The sequence below is a fragment of the Pelophylax lessonae genome, assembly GCF_965119305.1.
Source record: "Pelophylax lessonae genome assembly, chromosome: 5".
Classification (NCBI taxonomy): Eukaryota; Metazoa; Chordata; class Amphibia; order Anura; family Ranidae; genus Pelophylax; species Pelophylax lessonae.
Window position 1 is genome coordinate 45,152,219 of NC_138772.1, and position 15,758 is coordinate 45,167,976.

The following is a 15,758-nucleotide window of genomic DNA, read 5'->3' on the forward strand; positions in this document are numbered from 1 at the left end:
ATATATATATATATAGATATATATATATATACCTATAGATATATAGATATATATAAAGAAATATATGATCAAGTCTGTCCAATGCATCCATTCCACAACCCTGAAATCGTATAAATTGGTGAAAAGACTATGTCCATCCATTCCTACAAAGTCCCATATATATGTAAGACATAGATTGGATGCTGGGACCAGTCGCCTTGTCTTTTCCCCAATTTTTAGATATATAGATATATATATCTATATCTATAGATATATATATATCTATAGATATAGATATAGATCTATATCTATATCTATATATATCTATATATCTCTATCTATCTATCTATCTATCTATCTATCTATCTATCTATCTATCTATCTATCTATCTATCTATCTATCTATCTATCTATCTATCTATCTATCTATCTATCTATCTATCTATCTATCTATCTATCTATCTATCTATCTATCTATCTATCTATCTGTCTATCTATCTGTCTATCTATCTATCTATCTATCTATCTATATCTATATCTATATCTATATATCCCTATCTATATATCCCTAAGTTATATATATATATATATAACTTAGGGTGAGATCTTTTCCATGCTAATCATTCTGTTTGCTGTGATATGTTTTAGTAATAACCTCTAATTTGTATGTAATAATATTACCCATCGCCCGTCCTCAGTGCTTGGCCTCGGTTTAGGTTCCATACACAGAACTCTTCTTACATAAAGAATTACCTGGGGCTTCCTTCCAGCTCTGAATTTAATTTGACTTAATGAGTCCTGTGCAGATTAGGCGGTGAAGGGGGATCTGGGCTGAATTATTTTAAGCTCCCTGTAATGGGGAGTTACAAGGATGGACCTGATTGACCAAATCTACTGAACACTGGCAACATTACATAGAAAGATTAACGTCTTTTTATACATGAGTCAGGAAAAGCTGACCTCCAGCCTTCCCTTCAGTCTTGCACAATAGTACAGGACAGGTTCATCTCCTAGCCTGGAATTACTCTGATCTCAAATGATTTGGACCAATGCACAAAGCAAGGCCAATAAAGACATAGATGAGTGAGTTAGGGATGGAGGAATTTGACTGGTCTGCACCTCAACATTTGAGTCCTGACCTCAACACGATAGAACACCTTTGGGATGAATTCGAGTGGAGACTGCGAGCCAGGCCTTCTTGTCCAACATTAGTGCCTGACCTCACAAATGCGCTTCTGGAAGAATGGTCAAACATTCCCATAGACACACTCCTAAACCTTATGGAAAGCCTTCCCAGAAGAATTGAAGCTGTTATAGCTGCAAATATATATATATATATAGCTGCCGACTCAATATTTAACCCTACTGACTAAGACTGGGATGCCATCATGTGCGTGTAAAGGCAGGCGTCCCAATACTTTTGACAATATAGTGTATGTTAAAAATCCCTGCAGTGTACATTGGTCAGCCAGAAGGGATTTTTGTTTCTTAACAAAAGTGGAGTTACACTTTAAGACTGAAGATACGTACGTCCACTATTATAATCATGAACCTGTTTGTTTAATGACCCAAATCTTACAGTAAAAGGGGACATTATGTGAGATGGATTACGGAAAATTGAGTTAAAAGCGGAGTTTTTTCCTTTGAGGTCCTCCTGGGCCGATTTTACCTCCTTGTAACTGTACACTACTTATCTGCATTACCCTGTGCTACCGGCACACTTCCACCGCACGGCTTTCTGTATAATGTGTTTTTCTGCTTGTAATGTGTCGAGTGCAGTTGGTGTAAATATTCTGATCATTGCAATTATGTGTAATGCGATTCTGTATTACGGTCATACAATATATATGGACTGTGAAGAGGTTTTGCATTACTGTAGACTGTTTACTGAGAGGAGAGAGCACTTCCGTTCATTAAATATATTATCCTTGTAGGAAGCAGATGTTTGGAGGCAATACTTTACAACTTGATCCTGTATAAGTATTATGGGATGAATTATTTATATTTAAAGTGATTCTCAGGCTCAGTTCACATTTATGTGAAAAGAAAGGCGTGCGCTAACCTTCCAATTTTGCGGCAGCACTAGAGTTAAAAATGGTGAAAATAGAAAATAGTGTAGTGTGGTCAACAAAAATAAGAAATGAAAATCACATCTAAATCATCCAAATTGTTAGTGATTCTCACACAATATGAAAAACCTTTAAATGTTCTCTAGTGTAGCTCCCCCAAGGTGGAAAAAAATATAAGGTGGCAATAGTGCATTATCCTTTAACCACTTGCCGACCGCCGCAAGTACATATACTGCGGCGGGCAGCCCCTCCTGGGCAAAGCGACGTATCGATACGTCGCTCGTCCACGAGTCTCTAGGGGGCGAGTGCGCGCCGCCGGCGGCGCGCTCCTGCCCCCGCTCATTTCCTGACATCCCCCCGCGAGTGACCGGTGGCTCCGATGTCCACCGGTCACTCGCAATCTCCCGCTGGAGAGGGAGAAAGGCAGGCGGCTGATGTAAACAAAGCCGCCATTACTAGTTAAAAAAAGAAAAAAATGACAAAAATCTTTCCCTTAGTTAGTAAACGCAATAACTTTTGCGGAAACCAATCAAAATCCGCCTAATTGCGATTTTTTTTACCAAAAATATGTAGCAGAAAACAAATTGGCCTAAAATGTTAAAACATTTTGATTTTTACATTTTTTTTGAGAATTTCATATAAAAAATTTTGAAAAATATTGTTATTTTTTCAAAATTGTCACTCTTTTTTTGTTTATAGCGCAAAAAGGAAAAATCGCACAGGTGATGAAATACCACCAAAAGAAAGCTCTGTTTGTGGGGAAAAAAGGACGTCAATTTTATTTGGGTAGAGCGTCGCACGACCGCGCAATTGTCCGTTAAAGTCACGCAGTGCCGAATCGCAAAATAGGCCCTGGTCTTTGAGCAGCCAAATCCTCCGGGGCTTAAAAAACATTATTAAAAAATAAAAACACACTTACATGGCAGAGGAGGAACTAAGCACAAACAATGGTTCCAAGATGCAAAAACGTGGCAGCCTGCAGTGCGGACCCCGTGGCGTGATGGCGTGCTGCTCCTCCCGACGCGTTTATCCTTATCAGGCGTCAGCTGGGACCGGAGTACTTCATTCTTTGGCTGTTTTGGGATCAGTGTGAATGATCTGAGGACTTTACTCATCCTATATGTGTTATGGATAACATGCCTGTTTATATGTTTATTTGTACACTATTTTTCCATTACACCTTCATATTAAGGTTTTTCATATTGTGTGAGAATCACCAACAATTTGGATTATGTAGATGTGAATTTATTTTCATTTCTTATTCTTGTTGAGCGTACTCCCTTCACATATATGCCAATTGGATGCGTTTTGAACTGCATCCGATTCGCATGATAAGTGAACCAAACTGGCTTTCTATGGAGCCAGTTCACATATGTCCGGACTGGGCCTCAGTCCGTTTTTAAAAAGAATCCTGTACGTTTTTCAGTCTGCTTCAGGTGCGAATGGAAGTAAAAGTTTGCACCAGAACCGGTGAACGAAACTGCGCCGGATTCCTTTTAAAAATCGCAATGAGGAAATACGCAGGATTATTCAGACCCTCACCGACCATCCTATCCCTAATGATCCTGCCTTCTTCTTATTACATCTTTCGGACATACATGATTATTAGACACCTCCTCAATGTGGCCAAGTCCTGCATCCCTCGTCATTGGAAGCAATCACCCCCCCCCCCCCCACAGTTGTGAGTTGGGTGCGTAGAGTGGAGGCCATCAGTAAGATGGAGGATCTGTTTTTGTCCTCCCGACACCAGCGCGAGAAATATGCAACTCAATGGCCAAATTGGGACCTTTTTGTTGTGTCTAAGGAGGTCGCTGCTCTGGGTAACTCCCATCGACTGATATCTGGGCTTTCCTGTTCGGATCCCTCCATGCCGGGCCCCCCGACCATTCTCTCCCTTGCTTCCCCCCCTCCCCTTATGCTCCTGTTTTACCTCCCCCTCCTCCTACCCCTCTCCCCTCTTGTCGCTTCTTCTCTTCCCTTTCTGTCCCCACTTTTCTCTTGCCTTTACTTCCATAAAAGGGGTGCGGGGGAAGGGCTAGACTTGTTATTTGCGTACTTTTAATGTATACAAGAATGTTCTTCCTGTATCTATGTATGTTTTGACGTTTTTGCTATTTTTGGATTAAATGAGAAGTCTTACTTTTCCTGCCTTAATAAAACTCATATTAAAAATCGCAATGAAACCGCAGCCGGACATATGTGAACCAAGTCCAAACCTTTATTAAGTTATACATTTGCTTTGTAATAACAAGCATGGTATACTTACCTGCCATATGGTTTTGCACAGAGCAGGCCACATCCTCCTCTTCTCGGGTCCCCTGCTGGCACTCCTGGCCCCTCCCTGCTATATGGTTTTGCACATAGCAGCCTAAATCCTCCTCTTAGAGGTTCCCCACCGACACTCCTGGCTCTTCCTCCTTTTGGAGTACCGCCCCCGAGCAAGCCGCTTACTAGGGAGGGTACCCGTTCAGGCATGCTCCATAGCCTCGCTGCCTGCATCCATAGACACAGATAGTGGGGCTTTGACTCACCCCCTGCTCCCTTTGTCATTGGATTTGATTGGCTCCCGCTGCTATTAATCTGCCTGGTGAGGAGGGAGAGAGTGGAGAGAGAGCTGATGCTCTTAGGCACAGCATTGGATCAAGACTGGGCTCAGGTAAGTATGAGTGTGTGGAGGGAAGGGGGAGGGGTGGATCCTGGACACAGAAAGTTTTTTACCTAAATGCAGAGAATGCATTAAGGTGTAAAAACATTAAAGTGATTGTAAAGTCTCGCTTTTTTTTCTATTAAAATAACAAACATGGTGTACTTACCTGCTCTGTGTAATGCTTTTGCACAGAGCAGCCCAGATCCTCCTCTTCTCGGGTCCCCTGCTGGCACTCCTGACCACTCCCTGCTATGTGGTTTTGCACACCACCTACTAGCAAGCCACCTACTAGGGAGAGTACCCGTGCAGGCATGCTCCTTAGCCTCGCTGCCTGCATCCATAGACACAGATAGTGAGGCTTTGACTCACCCCCGCTCCCTTTGTCATTGGATTTGATTGGCTCCCGCTATTAATCTGCCCAGTGAGGAGGGAGAGACTGGAGAGAGATCTTCTGCTCTTGGGCACAGCATTGGATCGAGATTGGGCTCAGTTAAGAATGAGTATGTGGAGGGGGGTTGTGGATCCTGATCACAGAAAGCTTTTTAGCTAAATGCAGAGAATGCATTAAGTAAATAAAAAACCTTAAAGTGATTGTAAAGTCTTGTTTTTTTTTTTCTATTAAAATAACAAACATGGTATATTTGCCTGCTCTGTGCAGTTGGTTTTGCACAGGGCAGTCCGGATCCCCCTCTTCTCGGGGGCCCCTGCCGGAACTCCTGGCCCCTCCATTCTGTTGAGTGCCCCCACAGCAAGCAGCTTGCTAATGGGGCACCCGAACCACATCTCCCTGTGTCCATTCAGACGAGGAGATGCTGTTTATCCACGCCCCCCTCTCTCTCCTGATTGGTTAACTAAGCTTGATTGACAGCAGCGGGAGCCAATGGCACTGCTGCTGTGTCTCAGCCAATCCTGGACAGCTGAGGCACTCGTGGACATCGCTGGATGGAGAGGGGGCTAAGTTAAGTATTAGGGGGCCTGAGGGGGGCTGCTGTACACAGAATGCTTTTTATCCTAATGCATAGAATGCATTAAGATAAACAACTTCTGACTTTACAACCACTTTAAAGCCCAACTCTGGGCTGTGCCTGCACTGTATGGGTTAACTGCTTGTTTTATCTAGGGGTCAACCCAGAGCAGGGGTGTCCAAACTATGGCCCTCCAGCTGTTCAGGAACTACAATTTCCATCATGCCTAGTTATGTCTGTGAATGTCAGAGATTTACAATGCCTCATTGGAATTGTAGTTTCTGAACAGTTGGAGGGCCATAGTTTGGACACCCCTGACCTAGAGCCTATACTGACCCAATTCTTCAATCCTCTGGAAAATGGCACTCCACCACAACCAGCGGTGGACTGTTGCTGACGTCTTCACATCCAGAGCTGGTCTATGGGCATGATGACGTCAGGAACCATCCACCGCTGGTTTGAAAGGGGGATGGGGCCGGGGGGGGGGGAGCCGAAGGGACCGGTCATCTTGAGTTGAAAGGATAAGAGGATTAGGTGAGTCAGCTGTCTGAACCCCTAGACAAAAACAAGCAGTTAACCACTGCATGGAAAAAAACATTTGCCAGGAGTTCAGCTTGAAGGCTTTAAAACCACTTTAAGTATATGTGAAGTCGATGAAATTAAAGCACATTACCTTGTTGCAATACACTTTCTGAAAGCTTTATTGAAATAATAAAAAAAATATTTTTTTTTTATATTTGATAACGGTCACGTGACCACACAGTCTCCTTCTTGGTCCTCCTTCTTAAGTGTGGGGTAGGTCCCTATTGTCTGAGGGTGGTCAGCTTCAAAATGTCAGTAGTAAAATACGCTTGCTGTCTATGTATAGGGTTTAGCAGAGCAGGGATGCACAGGGAACATGGCAGCAAAGCTGCAGGCATCCTACCCTCTGGTTCTGGGATGGACGACCATTGCCCCAAAGCCACTCCTATTTGCTGTTCATGTTGCCTTAGGGACATCAGCACATACAATGCAGGATCAGCTGTCCTACATTGTACCTTAGGATGTCAAGAGCCTGTCCATATTACGGGGTTGGAATGAGGAATAAGGTAAGTATTCCTCTACTTTACAATCCTCCCCTTCCCTAAACTAAACATGCATTTGACTCTTACTATATAGGAGGCAGCAGGGCCATCTTACCGAATGGGCATGCTGGGCAGTTGCCGGGGGGCCCCATTGGCAAGGAGGCCCCAGCTTCCCAGCCCCAGCCAAGCATTAGTCCCAAATCCTGTGTGCATCCCTCGGCCAAACCTAGCAGGTGGCAAGCGCCTGTCGGCCCTGCGCTGCTCTCAGGCCACTTGGGCTATGGTGGGGGAGCCCACAACTGCAGGAATGCCTGTCCCCCTCCACGGGAACAGGCACACACAGGACAGTCGTGTCTGACTCCCGTCCGTGTGTGTATAGCCTTATCGATAATTTGCATTTTTATGCTCATGGGTGATTGTGTAGGCAGGGCCCCAGTGCACTGCATTGCCCAGTGCCATTTAATGCTCTTAAGATGGCACTGGGAGGCAGTGGGCACCCAAAAGTTACTATTAAAGGGTCACTGGAATTCATTTTTAAAGAAAGTGTTGAGGAATGAGTTCAATGTTCCTATAGTGCCCATTGGATGGGAGGGAAGGGCCTTCTCTCATTAAACTGAACCTAATAAGATAGAAACATGTGAGGTGCCATTGCTAGCAAAGTTCCCACTGCTATCATACTTATTCTATAGTGCGTTACTCTCGAAGAACCAGCATGCAGTCAATGAAGTCTGAAAAGTTTGAACTCTTGTCCTTTGCGCTTATTCCAGTTCAGTGATTCATTGGCAATGAAGCCAAGATGTGGAGCCTTTAAAATTCAACTCAATAATGCCTATTTTCACAGTTTTCCTTTAAGCTTCATAAGAGAGCTGAGGGCTGCTGAAGTCCAGACCCAACTTTGGTCTGGCCTTTACTCGCATATACTATCAGAACCAAATCTGTGTTTAAAGTAGCATCCCTACCCCAACAAGTACTCCACACAGCTGATGTCAGAGCCATGTCACATCTTCAAATCACTGTGTCCTTACCATGATGTAGCCTCAAGTTAGGGTCTTCCTATGGCATCCAAGATGGCCCCATCTTCATAGAGTTGGATTGGTTTTGCTTTGTTTGCTTGGGTTTCCTTTCTGTGCTCTGCTTTTCTATAGCAATCCAAGGCATACTGGTAGTTGAATCAGTCTCTATCCAAGATAACCCATATTACAACTAGGACAGCCATTAGACTGGAACTCAACTAGAGCCGGAACTGGAATTTTCTATATTGCCTACATCCTTCGTTTCTGTGGACGTATATCTAAGATTTTACTTTGGCATTTTATTAGAGCTGGAACAATTTTATTGTGCTAAAACTCAACAGGATATAACAAGCATGATTTTTGTTTATTTCTAGGAGGATCTCCCTGTGTTTGAAAATTTTCTACAAAGGATCGCAAGAAAACCCAACCCAGAAAGGTTCTATGGGTTAATGGGAAAAAGGAATAATGGTAAGATTGCTCTGTGCTTTATTTATTCATTTACTTTTTTGAATGTATGAGAAGAAGAAGCTGCCAATTCTGCCCTCCTTTGAAAATGCTAGCTTCCTGGCTGTGTCTGTGTCACTGAGAAGCATGCAGCAAATGAAAGTCAAAGAAAAGTTAGATCAAGTCTGAGGCAAAATCAAAAGAATGCACCTGCACACCATGGGGATGATTTACTAAAACTGCATATAAACCAATCAGCTTCCAGGTTTTATTGTCAAAACTTAACTGAACAAGCTGAAGTTAGAAGCTGATTGGTTATGCACAGCTGCGCCAGAATCTGAGTGCTCCAGTTTTTGTACAGTCAGGTCCATAAATATTGGGACATGGACACAATTCTAATCTTTTTGGCTCTATATACCACCACAATGGATTTGAAATGAAACAAACAAGATGTGCTTTAACAGCAGACTTTCAGATTTAATTTGAGGGTATTTACATCCAAATCAGGTGAAAGGTGTAGGAATTACAACAGTTTGTATATGTGCCTCCCACTTTTTAAGGGACCAAAAGTAATGGGACAATTGGCTGCTCAGCTGTTCCATGGCCAGGTGTGTGTTATTCCCTCATTATTCCATTTACAAGGGGCAGATAAAAGGTCCAGAGTTAATTTCAAGTGTGATATTTGCATTTGGAATCTGTTGCTGTCAACTCTCAATATGAGATCCAAAGGGCTGTCACTATCAGTGAAGCAAGCCATCATTAGGCTAAAAAAACAAAACAAACCCATCAGAGAGATAGCAAAAACATTAGGTGTGGCCAAATCAACTGTTTGGAACATCCTTAAAAAGAAAGAACGCATCAGTGAGCTCAGCAACACCAAAAGACCCGGCAGACCATGGAAAACAACTGTGGTGGATGACCGAAGAATTCTTTCCCTGGTGAAGAAAACACCCTTCACAACAGTTGGCCAGATCAAGAACACTCTCCAGGAGGTAGGTGTATGTGTGTCAAAGTCAACAATCAAGAGAAGACTTCACCAGAGTGAATACAGAGGGGTCACCACAAGATGTAAACCATTGGTGAGCCTCAAAAACAGGAAGGCCAGATTAGAGTTTGCCAAACAACATCTAAAAAAGCCTTCACAGTTCTGGAACAACATCCTATGGACAGATGAGACCAAGATCAACTTGTACCAGAGTGATGGGAAGAGAAGGGTATGGAGAAGGAAAGGAACTGCTCATGATCCAAAGCATACCACCTCATCAGTGAAGCATGGTGGTGGTAGTGTCATGGCGTGGGCATGTGTGGCTGTCAATGGAACTGGTTCTCTTGTATTTATTGATGATGTGACTGCTGACAAAAGCAGCAGGATGAATTCTGAAGTGTTTTGGGCAATATTATTTGCTCATATTCAGCCAAATGCTTCAGAACTCATTGGACGGTGCTTCACAGTGCAGATGGACAATGACCCGAAGCATACTGCGAAAGCAACCAAAGAGTTTTTTAAGGGAAAGAAGTGGAATGTTTTGCAATGGCCAAGTCAATCACCTGACCTGAATCTGATTGAGCATGCATTTCACTTGCTGAAGACAAAACTGAAGGGAAAATGCCCCTAGAACAAGCAGGAACTGAAGACAATTGCAGTAGAGTCCTGGCAGAGCATCACCAGGGATGAAACCCAGCGTCTGGTGATGTCTATGCGTTCCAGACTTCAGGCTGTAATTGACTGCAAAGGATTTGCAACCAAGTATTAAAAAGTGAAAGTTTCATTTATGATTGTTAATCTGTCCCATTACTTTTGGTCCCTTAAAAAGTGGGAGGCACATATACAAACTGTTGTAATTCCTACACCGTTCACTTGATTTGTATGTAAATACCCTCAAATTAAAGCTGAAAGTCTGCAGTTAAAGCACATCTTGTTTGTTAATTTCAAATACACTGTGGTGGTGTATAGAGAGCCAAAAAGATTAAAATTGTGTCGATGTCCCAATATTTATGGACCATATATTATATATATATATATATATATATATATATATATATATATATATATATATATATATATTCATATATATATATATACATATACAGGTGCATCTCATAAAAGTAGAATACCATCAAAAAGTTAATTTATTTTAGTAATTAAATTTAGAAGGTGAAACTCATATATTTTATATAGATGCATTACACACATTGAGTGATATAATTCAAGTGTTTCTTTCTTTTAATTTTGATGATTATGACTTACAGCTAGTGAAAACCCAAAATTCAGTATCTCAGAAAATTTGAATATTACATAAGACCAATAAAAAAAAAAAAAAAGGGTTTTAATACAGAAATGTTGGCTGTCTGAAAAGTATGTCCATGTACAACACAGTGAAGGGAAAGACAGGCGCCACTGTAGTTAGCCAAAAAAGTTTATTGCACAACATACATATTCACTTACACATAGGTAAGCTCCAGTCCGTATGGCAGCGTCTCCAGGCGCACGATCCGGCTGTCCACCGGTCCGGAGGTGACGTCACAGGAAGCTGGTCCTGTACAACACAGTGAACCAACACCAGCAGATGATATTGCTCCCCAAATCATCACTGACTGTGGAAAATGTTGCATTTCATTTGGAAATCAAGGTCCCAGAGTCTGGAGGAAGAGTGGAGAGGGACAGAATCAAAGCTGTATGAGGTCCAGTGTGAGGTTTCCACAGTCAGTGATGATTTGGGGAGCCATGTCATCTGCTGGTGTTGGTCCATTGTGTTTTATCAAGTCCAAAGTCAGTGCAGCCCTCTACCAGGAGATTGTAGAGCACTTCATGCTTCCCTCTGCTGACCAGCTTTATGGAGATGCTGATGTCATTTTCCAGCAGGACTTGGCACCGGCCCACACTGCCAAAAGTACCAATACCTGGTTTAATGATCATGGTATCACTGTGCTTGATTGGCCAGCAAACTTGCCTGATCTAAACCCCATAGAGAATCTGTGGGTTATTGTCAAGAGGAAGATGAAAGACACCAGACCCAACAATGCAGACAAACTGAAGGCCGCTATCAAAGCAACCTGGGCTTCTTAACACATCAGCAGTGCTGCCACATGCTGATCGCCTCCATGCCACTCCGCATTGATGCAGTCATTTATGTAAAAGGAGCCCCGACCAAGTATTGAGTGCATACTATACTGTACATTGACATATTTTTCAGTAAGCCAACATTTCTGTATTAAAAATCTATTTTTCTATTGGTCTTATGTAATCCAAATTCTCTGAGATAATGAATTTAGTTTTTTTCACTAGCTGTAAGCCATAATCATTAAGATTAAAAGATGAAAATGCTTGAAATATATCATTCTGTGTGTAGCGCGTGCATACCTCCCAAAATTTGAACTTCAGAATGAGGGACACTGGAGGATAGATAAAATGGGGGGCGTGGCCAATAGCTTAGCAGTGGGAGGGGGTTAAGGGATGTGGTTAAACAAAACCCAGGCTTCCTTGTACCTATAAAATATGCTTTTTTGATTGCTTTGTCTAAGCTTTATTAAAATAGCCAGGGACTGCAAAGCAACCAGCAACTGTTGAGACAATGAAGGCTTTGGTGAGAAGTACAGTATATAATGTACAGTATTGTGTATATAGTGCAGGAGTATGTAATGTACGTAATGCAGGGGACAGGAGTATGTAATGTACAGAATGCTGGGGGCAGGAGTGTGTAATGTACAGAATGCAAGGGACGGCTCCATCTAATCCCCCGATCCTATCCCGGCACCACCCACCACCCCGATTTCATTCCGACTCCATCCACCACCCCAATCCAATCCTGGATCCATCCACCACCTCGATCCAATCCCTGCTCCATCCCCTGATCCCATCCCAACTCTATCCATTCATCCCGGCTCCATCCGTTCCCTGATCTCATCTCGGCTCCATCCTTCCCCCCAATCCCCTTGCGGCTCCATCTGTTCTCTGATCTTATCTTGGCTCCATCTGTTCCTTGATCTCATATCGGCTCCATCTGTTCCCTGATCCCATCCCAGCTCCATCTTTCCCCCCTCACCCATCCCAGCTCCTTCCTTCCCCCTTACCCATCCCAGCTTCATCCATCCCAGCTTCATGCATTCCCTCCATACCCATGCCAGCTCCATCCATCCCCCCTCACCCATCCCAGTTCCATCCTTTCCCCCTTCACCCATCCCAACTCCATCCATCCCCCCTCACCCATCCCAGCTTTGTCCATCCCCCCTCACCCATCCCAGCTCCATCCTTCCCCCCTCACCAGTCCCAGCTCCATCCTTCCTCCCCTCACCCATCCCAGCTCCATCCTTCCCCCCTCACCCATCCTAGCTCCATCCTCCCCCCCTCACCCATCCCAGCTCCATCAATCAACCCTCACCCATCCCAGCTCCAGCCACCCCCCTCACCCATCCCAGCTCCATCCATCCTTTCTCCCTCTTCCCTATACCTCCCTCCTCTGCAAGTCTCGTGTATATGGAAATAATCACAGAGCACAGATCAGCCGTTCTCATGGTGTGCTGTTCCCCACCTCCTCCTCCGTGTACAGGAGAACACAAGAAGGAGGAGGGGCGGGTTCAGTGCACTCAGCTCTGCACTGGTCTGAGAGTGACTTGTTAGAGGCAGCCGGGGAGAGATGCCGGCTGGCATGTGTTGCTCGCGGCATGCAGGAACCAAGCCGCACTCACCACCGTGGGCATTCAGGGACTCAGCCCTGATTCTCCGGGACTCCAGAACACAGACCATTTTCCAGAACAGTCCCAGTGAATCAGGGACGGTTGGGAGGTATGCTCATGTATAGAAAATATATGAGTTTAAATTTTGGAATTGAATTACTGAAATAAATTAACTTTTTGATGGTATTCTAATTTTATGAGATGCACCTGTATATATATATATATATATATATATATAAATATATATATATATATATATGTATATATATATATATATATATATATGTATATATATATATATATATATATATATATATAAATATATATATATGTATATATATATATATATATATATATATATATATATATATATATATATATATATATATATATATATATATATATATATATATATTTATTAATATTTATTTATTTATTTTTTGAGTGGCTATAGGTGAGCAATTTTTTTTTATTTTATTTTATTTATTTTTTAGCTTGATAGAATTGTGCTCTAAGGGCCCCCTTAGACCTCTAAAAGTCATGTATTATTCATTTTCCATTAGAATGTTGATGGATAGCAGAGATTTCCAACATGCCAAAAATCTCTACATCTGATAACAGCCACTTCTAAGGCCCCTTTCACACGGGACGGACTGCGGCTGCGACCCACTTGCTTAGCAGGTGATCTGTCCGCTGATCTCTGCTGAGCAGGTGAATGACAGGTCCGTGTCAGCTCCACTTTTGGAGAGCAGACATGAACACAGCCGACTCTCCTCTATGGGTGGCCAGATGTTAACAGGCCGCCTGTCCGTTTACACCCAACTGCCATCCGATCTTATCCGATGGGCGGATCTCCATCCGTCTCTTTTGGTGGATCGGATCAGATTGGATGTAGGCGGGTGTAAAGGGACACATGCCTGTTTACATCCGCTGCTCCATAGAGAAGTATGAGGGTTCTGATCGAGTTCGCCTGGAAAAACGGTAAGGTCGACCCGATCAGAACCTTCATGTGAAAGGAGCCTAACACACAGATGTGTTCATTACACATGGGCGGAGAAATTGTTGCACCGCTTTAAATATCAGGGGATGCTACAGGCCAACCTCAGGGCTCACACACACACAAGCACTTCACATGCACTTTGTTCTCTGCTCTTCATCAGGCTCCCCAGTTGGTAAATATGGTGCAAACCAGTCAATGATGTGTATTTTCCAATGTAGCCCATGCTTCTTGTATGTAAACCATGTTTTTCCAGTTTGGCCCTTCATGCACTATCTACAAATCCAGGACTGTGTACATGTGCAATGGCATCATTGGCCCAAACTGTGCCCCTACCTGCCTAAAACAAAACTTCATTACTTTTTGGAGAACTCTTTTCCTCGTCAGCTGCCGACACCGGGGACTGTTGTTAGGAACCATTTGAAAGCAACTTGTGCCCCCCTCCTCAGATACCCCCACCATACCATTCATCCCCCAGTAGTGAAGAAACAATACCTATGCAAGTTACAAATTGCTTCAGCCCCAGCTTGCACAGGAATATAGACTTTCTTTTCATCTCAATGTGATAGCGCTGAGCCAATCATCACTTGAGGGGAACGGGAATGAAGCGCATGCTCCTCTGTACCTAGAACTACTAGGTGTTTCCTTCACTCCCAGTGGCTAAACAGTGAAGCAAAAGAAAAGAAAGTTATGTGCTGCTTGAAGCATGGCATTCAAGAGAACCTGTTGCCTTTCCTAGTATTGGATAGCTTTAAAGTTTTTTTACAGAAATACAACATCCACTCTTTTATAAAAAGGAGTTATCAGAAGAATGGGTAGACTTTGCAGGGTTAAAATAGTATTAAAGCCACAGCGTTTTTTGCAAAAATAACAATATCTTTCACATTTTTTATATGAAATTCCCCCCCAAAAAAAAAGTAATAATCAAATTTTTTTAACATTTTGGGCCATTTTTTTTTTACCATATGTTTGGTAAAAAAAATCACAAAAAGCGTATTTTGATTTGGTTTGCGCAAAAGTTATTGCGTTTACTAACAAAGGGAAAGATTTTTGTAATTTTTGTTGTTTTTTTTTAAATGCGTAATGGCGGCGATCTGCGATTTTTTTTGCGGGACTGCGACATTGCGGCGGACAGATCGAGCCCTTGACTGACATTTTTGACACTTTTGGGGTTACCAGTGACATTTCTACAGTAATCAGTGCTATACATATACACTGTTACTGTAAAATTACACTGGCAGTGAAGGGGTTAACTTTTTTGAGAGGGAGGGGTTATGTGTGTCCCTAGGGGCGTGATTCTAACTGTGATTGGCTGTGGCTTGAGGTGTAGGAACAGTGATCAACGGTCCTACATAGTAGAACCGTATGATCACCATTCCTACACAGGGGAGAATGAAAGGCGGCTTGTTTACATTAGCCGCCTGCCTTTCTTCCTCTCCACCCGACGATTCGCGAGTGACCGGCGGACATCGGGTCCGCCAGTCACACGCACGGGGGGTTCGTGACCACGCGGGAGCGCGCCTCCGGCGGCGCGCGCTCACTCCCTAGACCCTCACAGGCTAGCGATGTAGCCCTACGTCGCTCTGCCTGTGAGGGGCTGACCGCCAACGTAAATAGTCGTGCAGCGGTCGGCAAGTGGTTAAACAGTTTGGAACACCTGGAGGTTTGAAGGAACGGCTACCATGTGGCCACTGCTAGAGCAGTCACATGAACAGAAGGTGGCCCCGCCGACTACCAATCTATAGAACATATAAATATCAGCCACACTCCTAGTAGCTCTTCTTGCAGTATTTTTAACAATCAGTGAATTGATTACATATAGTGGTGTCTTTTTCCCAAAACCAGCCCTCCTTGATGCGTTTCACCACTCTTGGCTTGTTCCCAAGTGGAGTTTCCCTATCGTTGT

The 15,758-nt window shown here is 43.3% G+C and overlaps 1 protein-coding gene across 2 annotated transcripts in view; it reads left to right on the forward strand.

Moving 5' to 3' along the window:
* Nucleotides 1-15,758, forward strand: part of LOC309557035 (tachykinin-like peptide) — an 82,810-nt gene that overhangs the window by 42,483 nt on the left and 24,569 nt on the right. For both annotated transcript variants that reach the window (XM_082259639.1, XM_082259640.1), the window contains exon 3: nt 8,112-8,205. In XM_082259639.1, the coding sequence (XP_082115765.1) occupies nt 8,112-8,205 (94 nt within the window). The remainder of the gene's footprint in view (nt 1-8,111; nt 8,206-15,758) is intronic.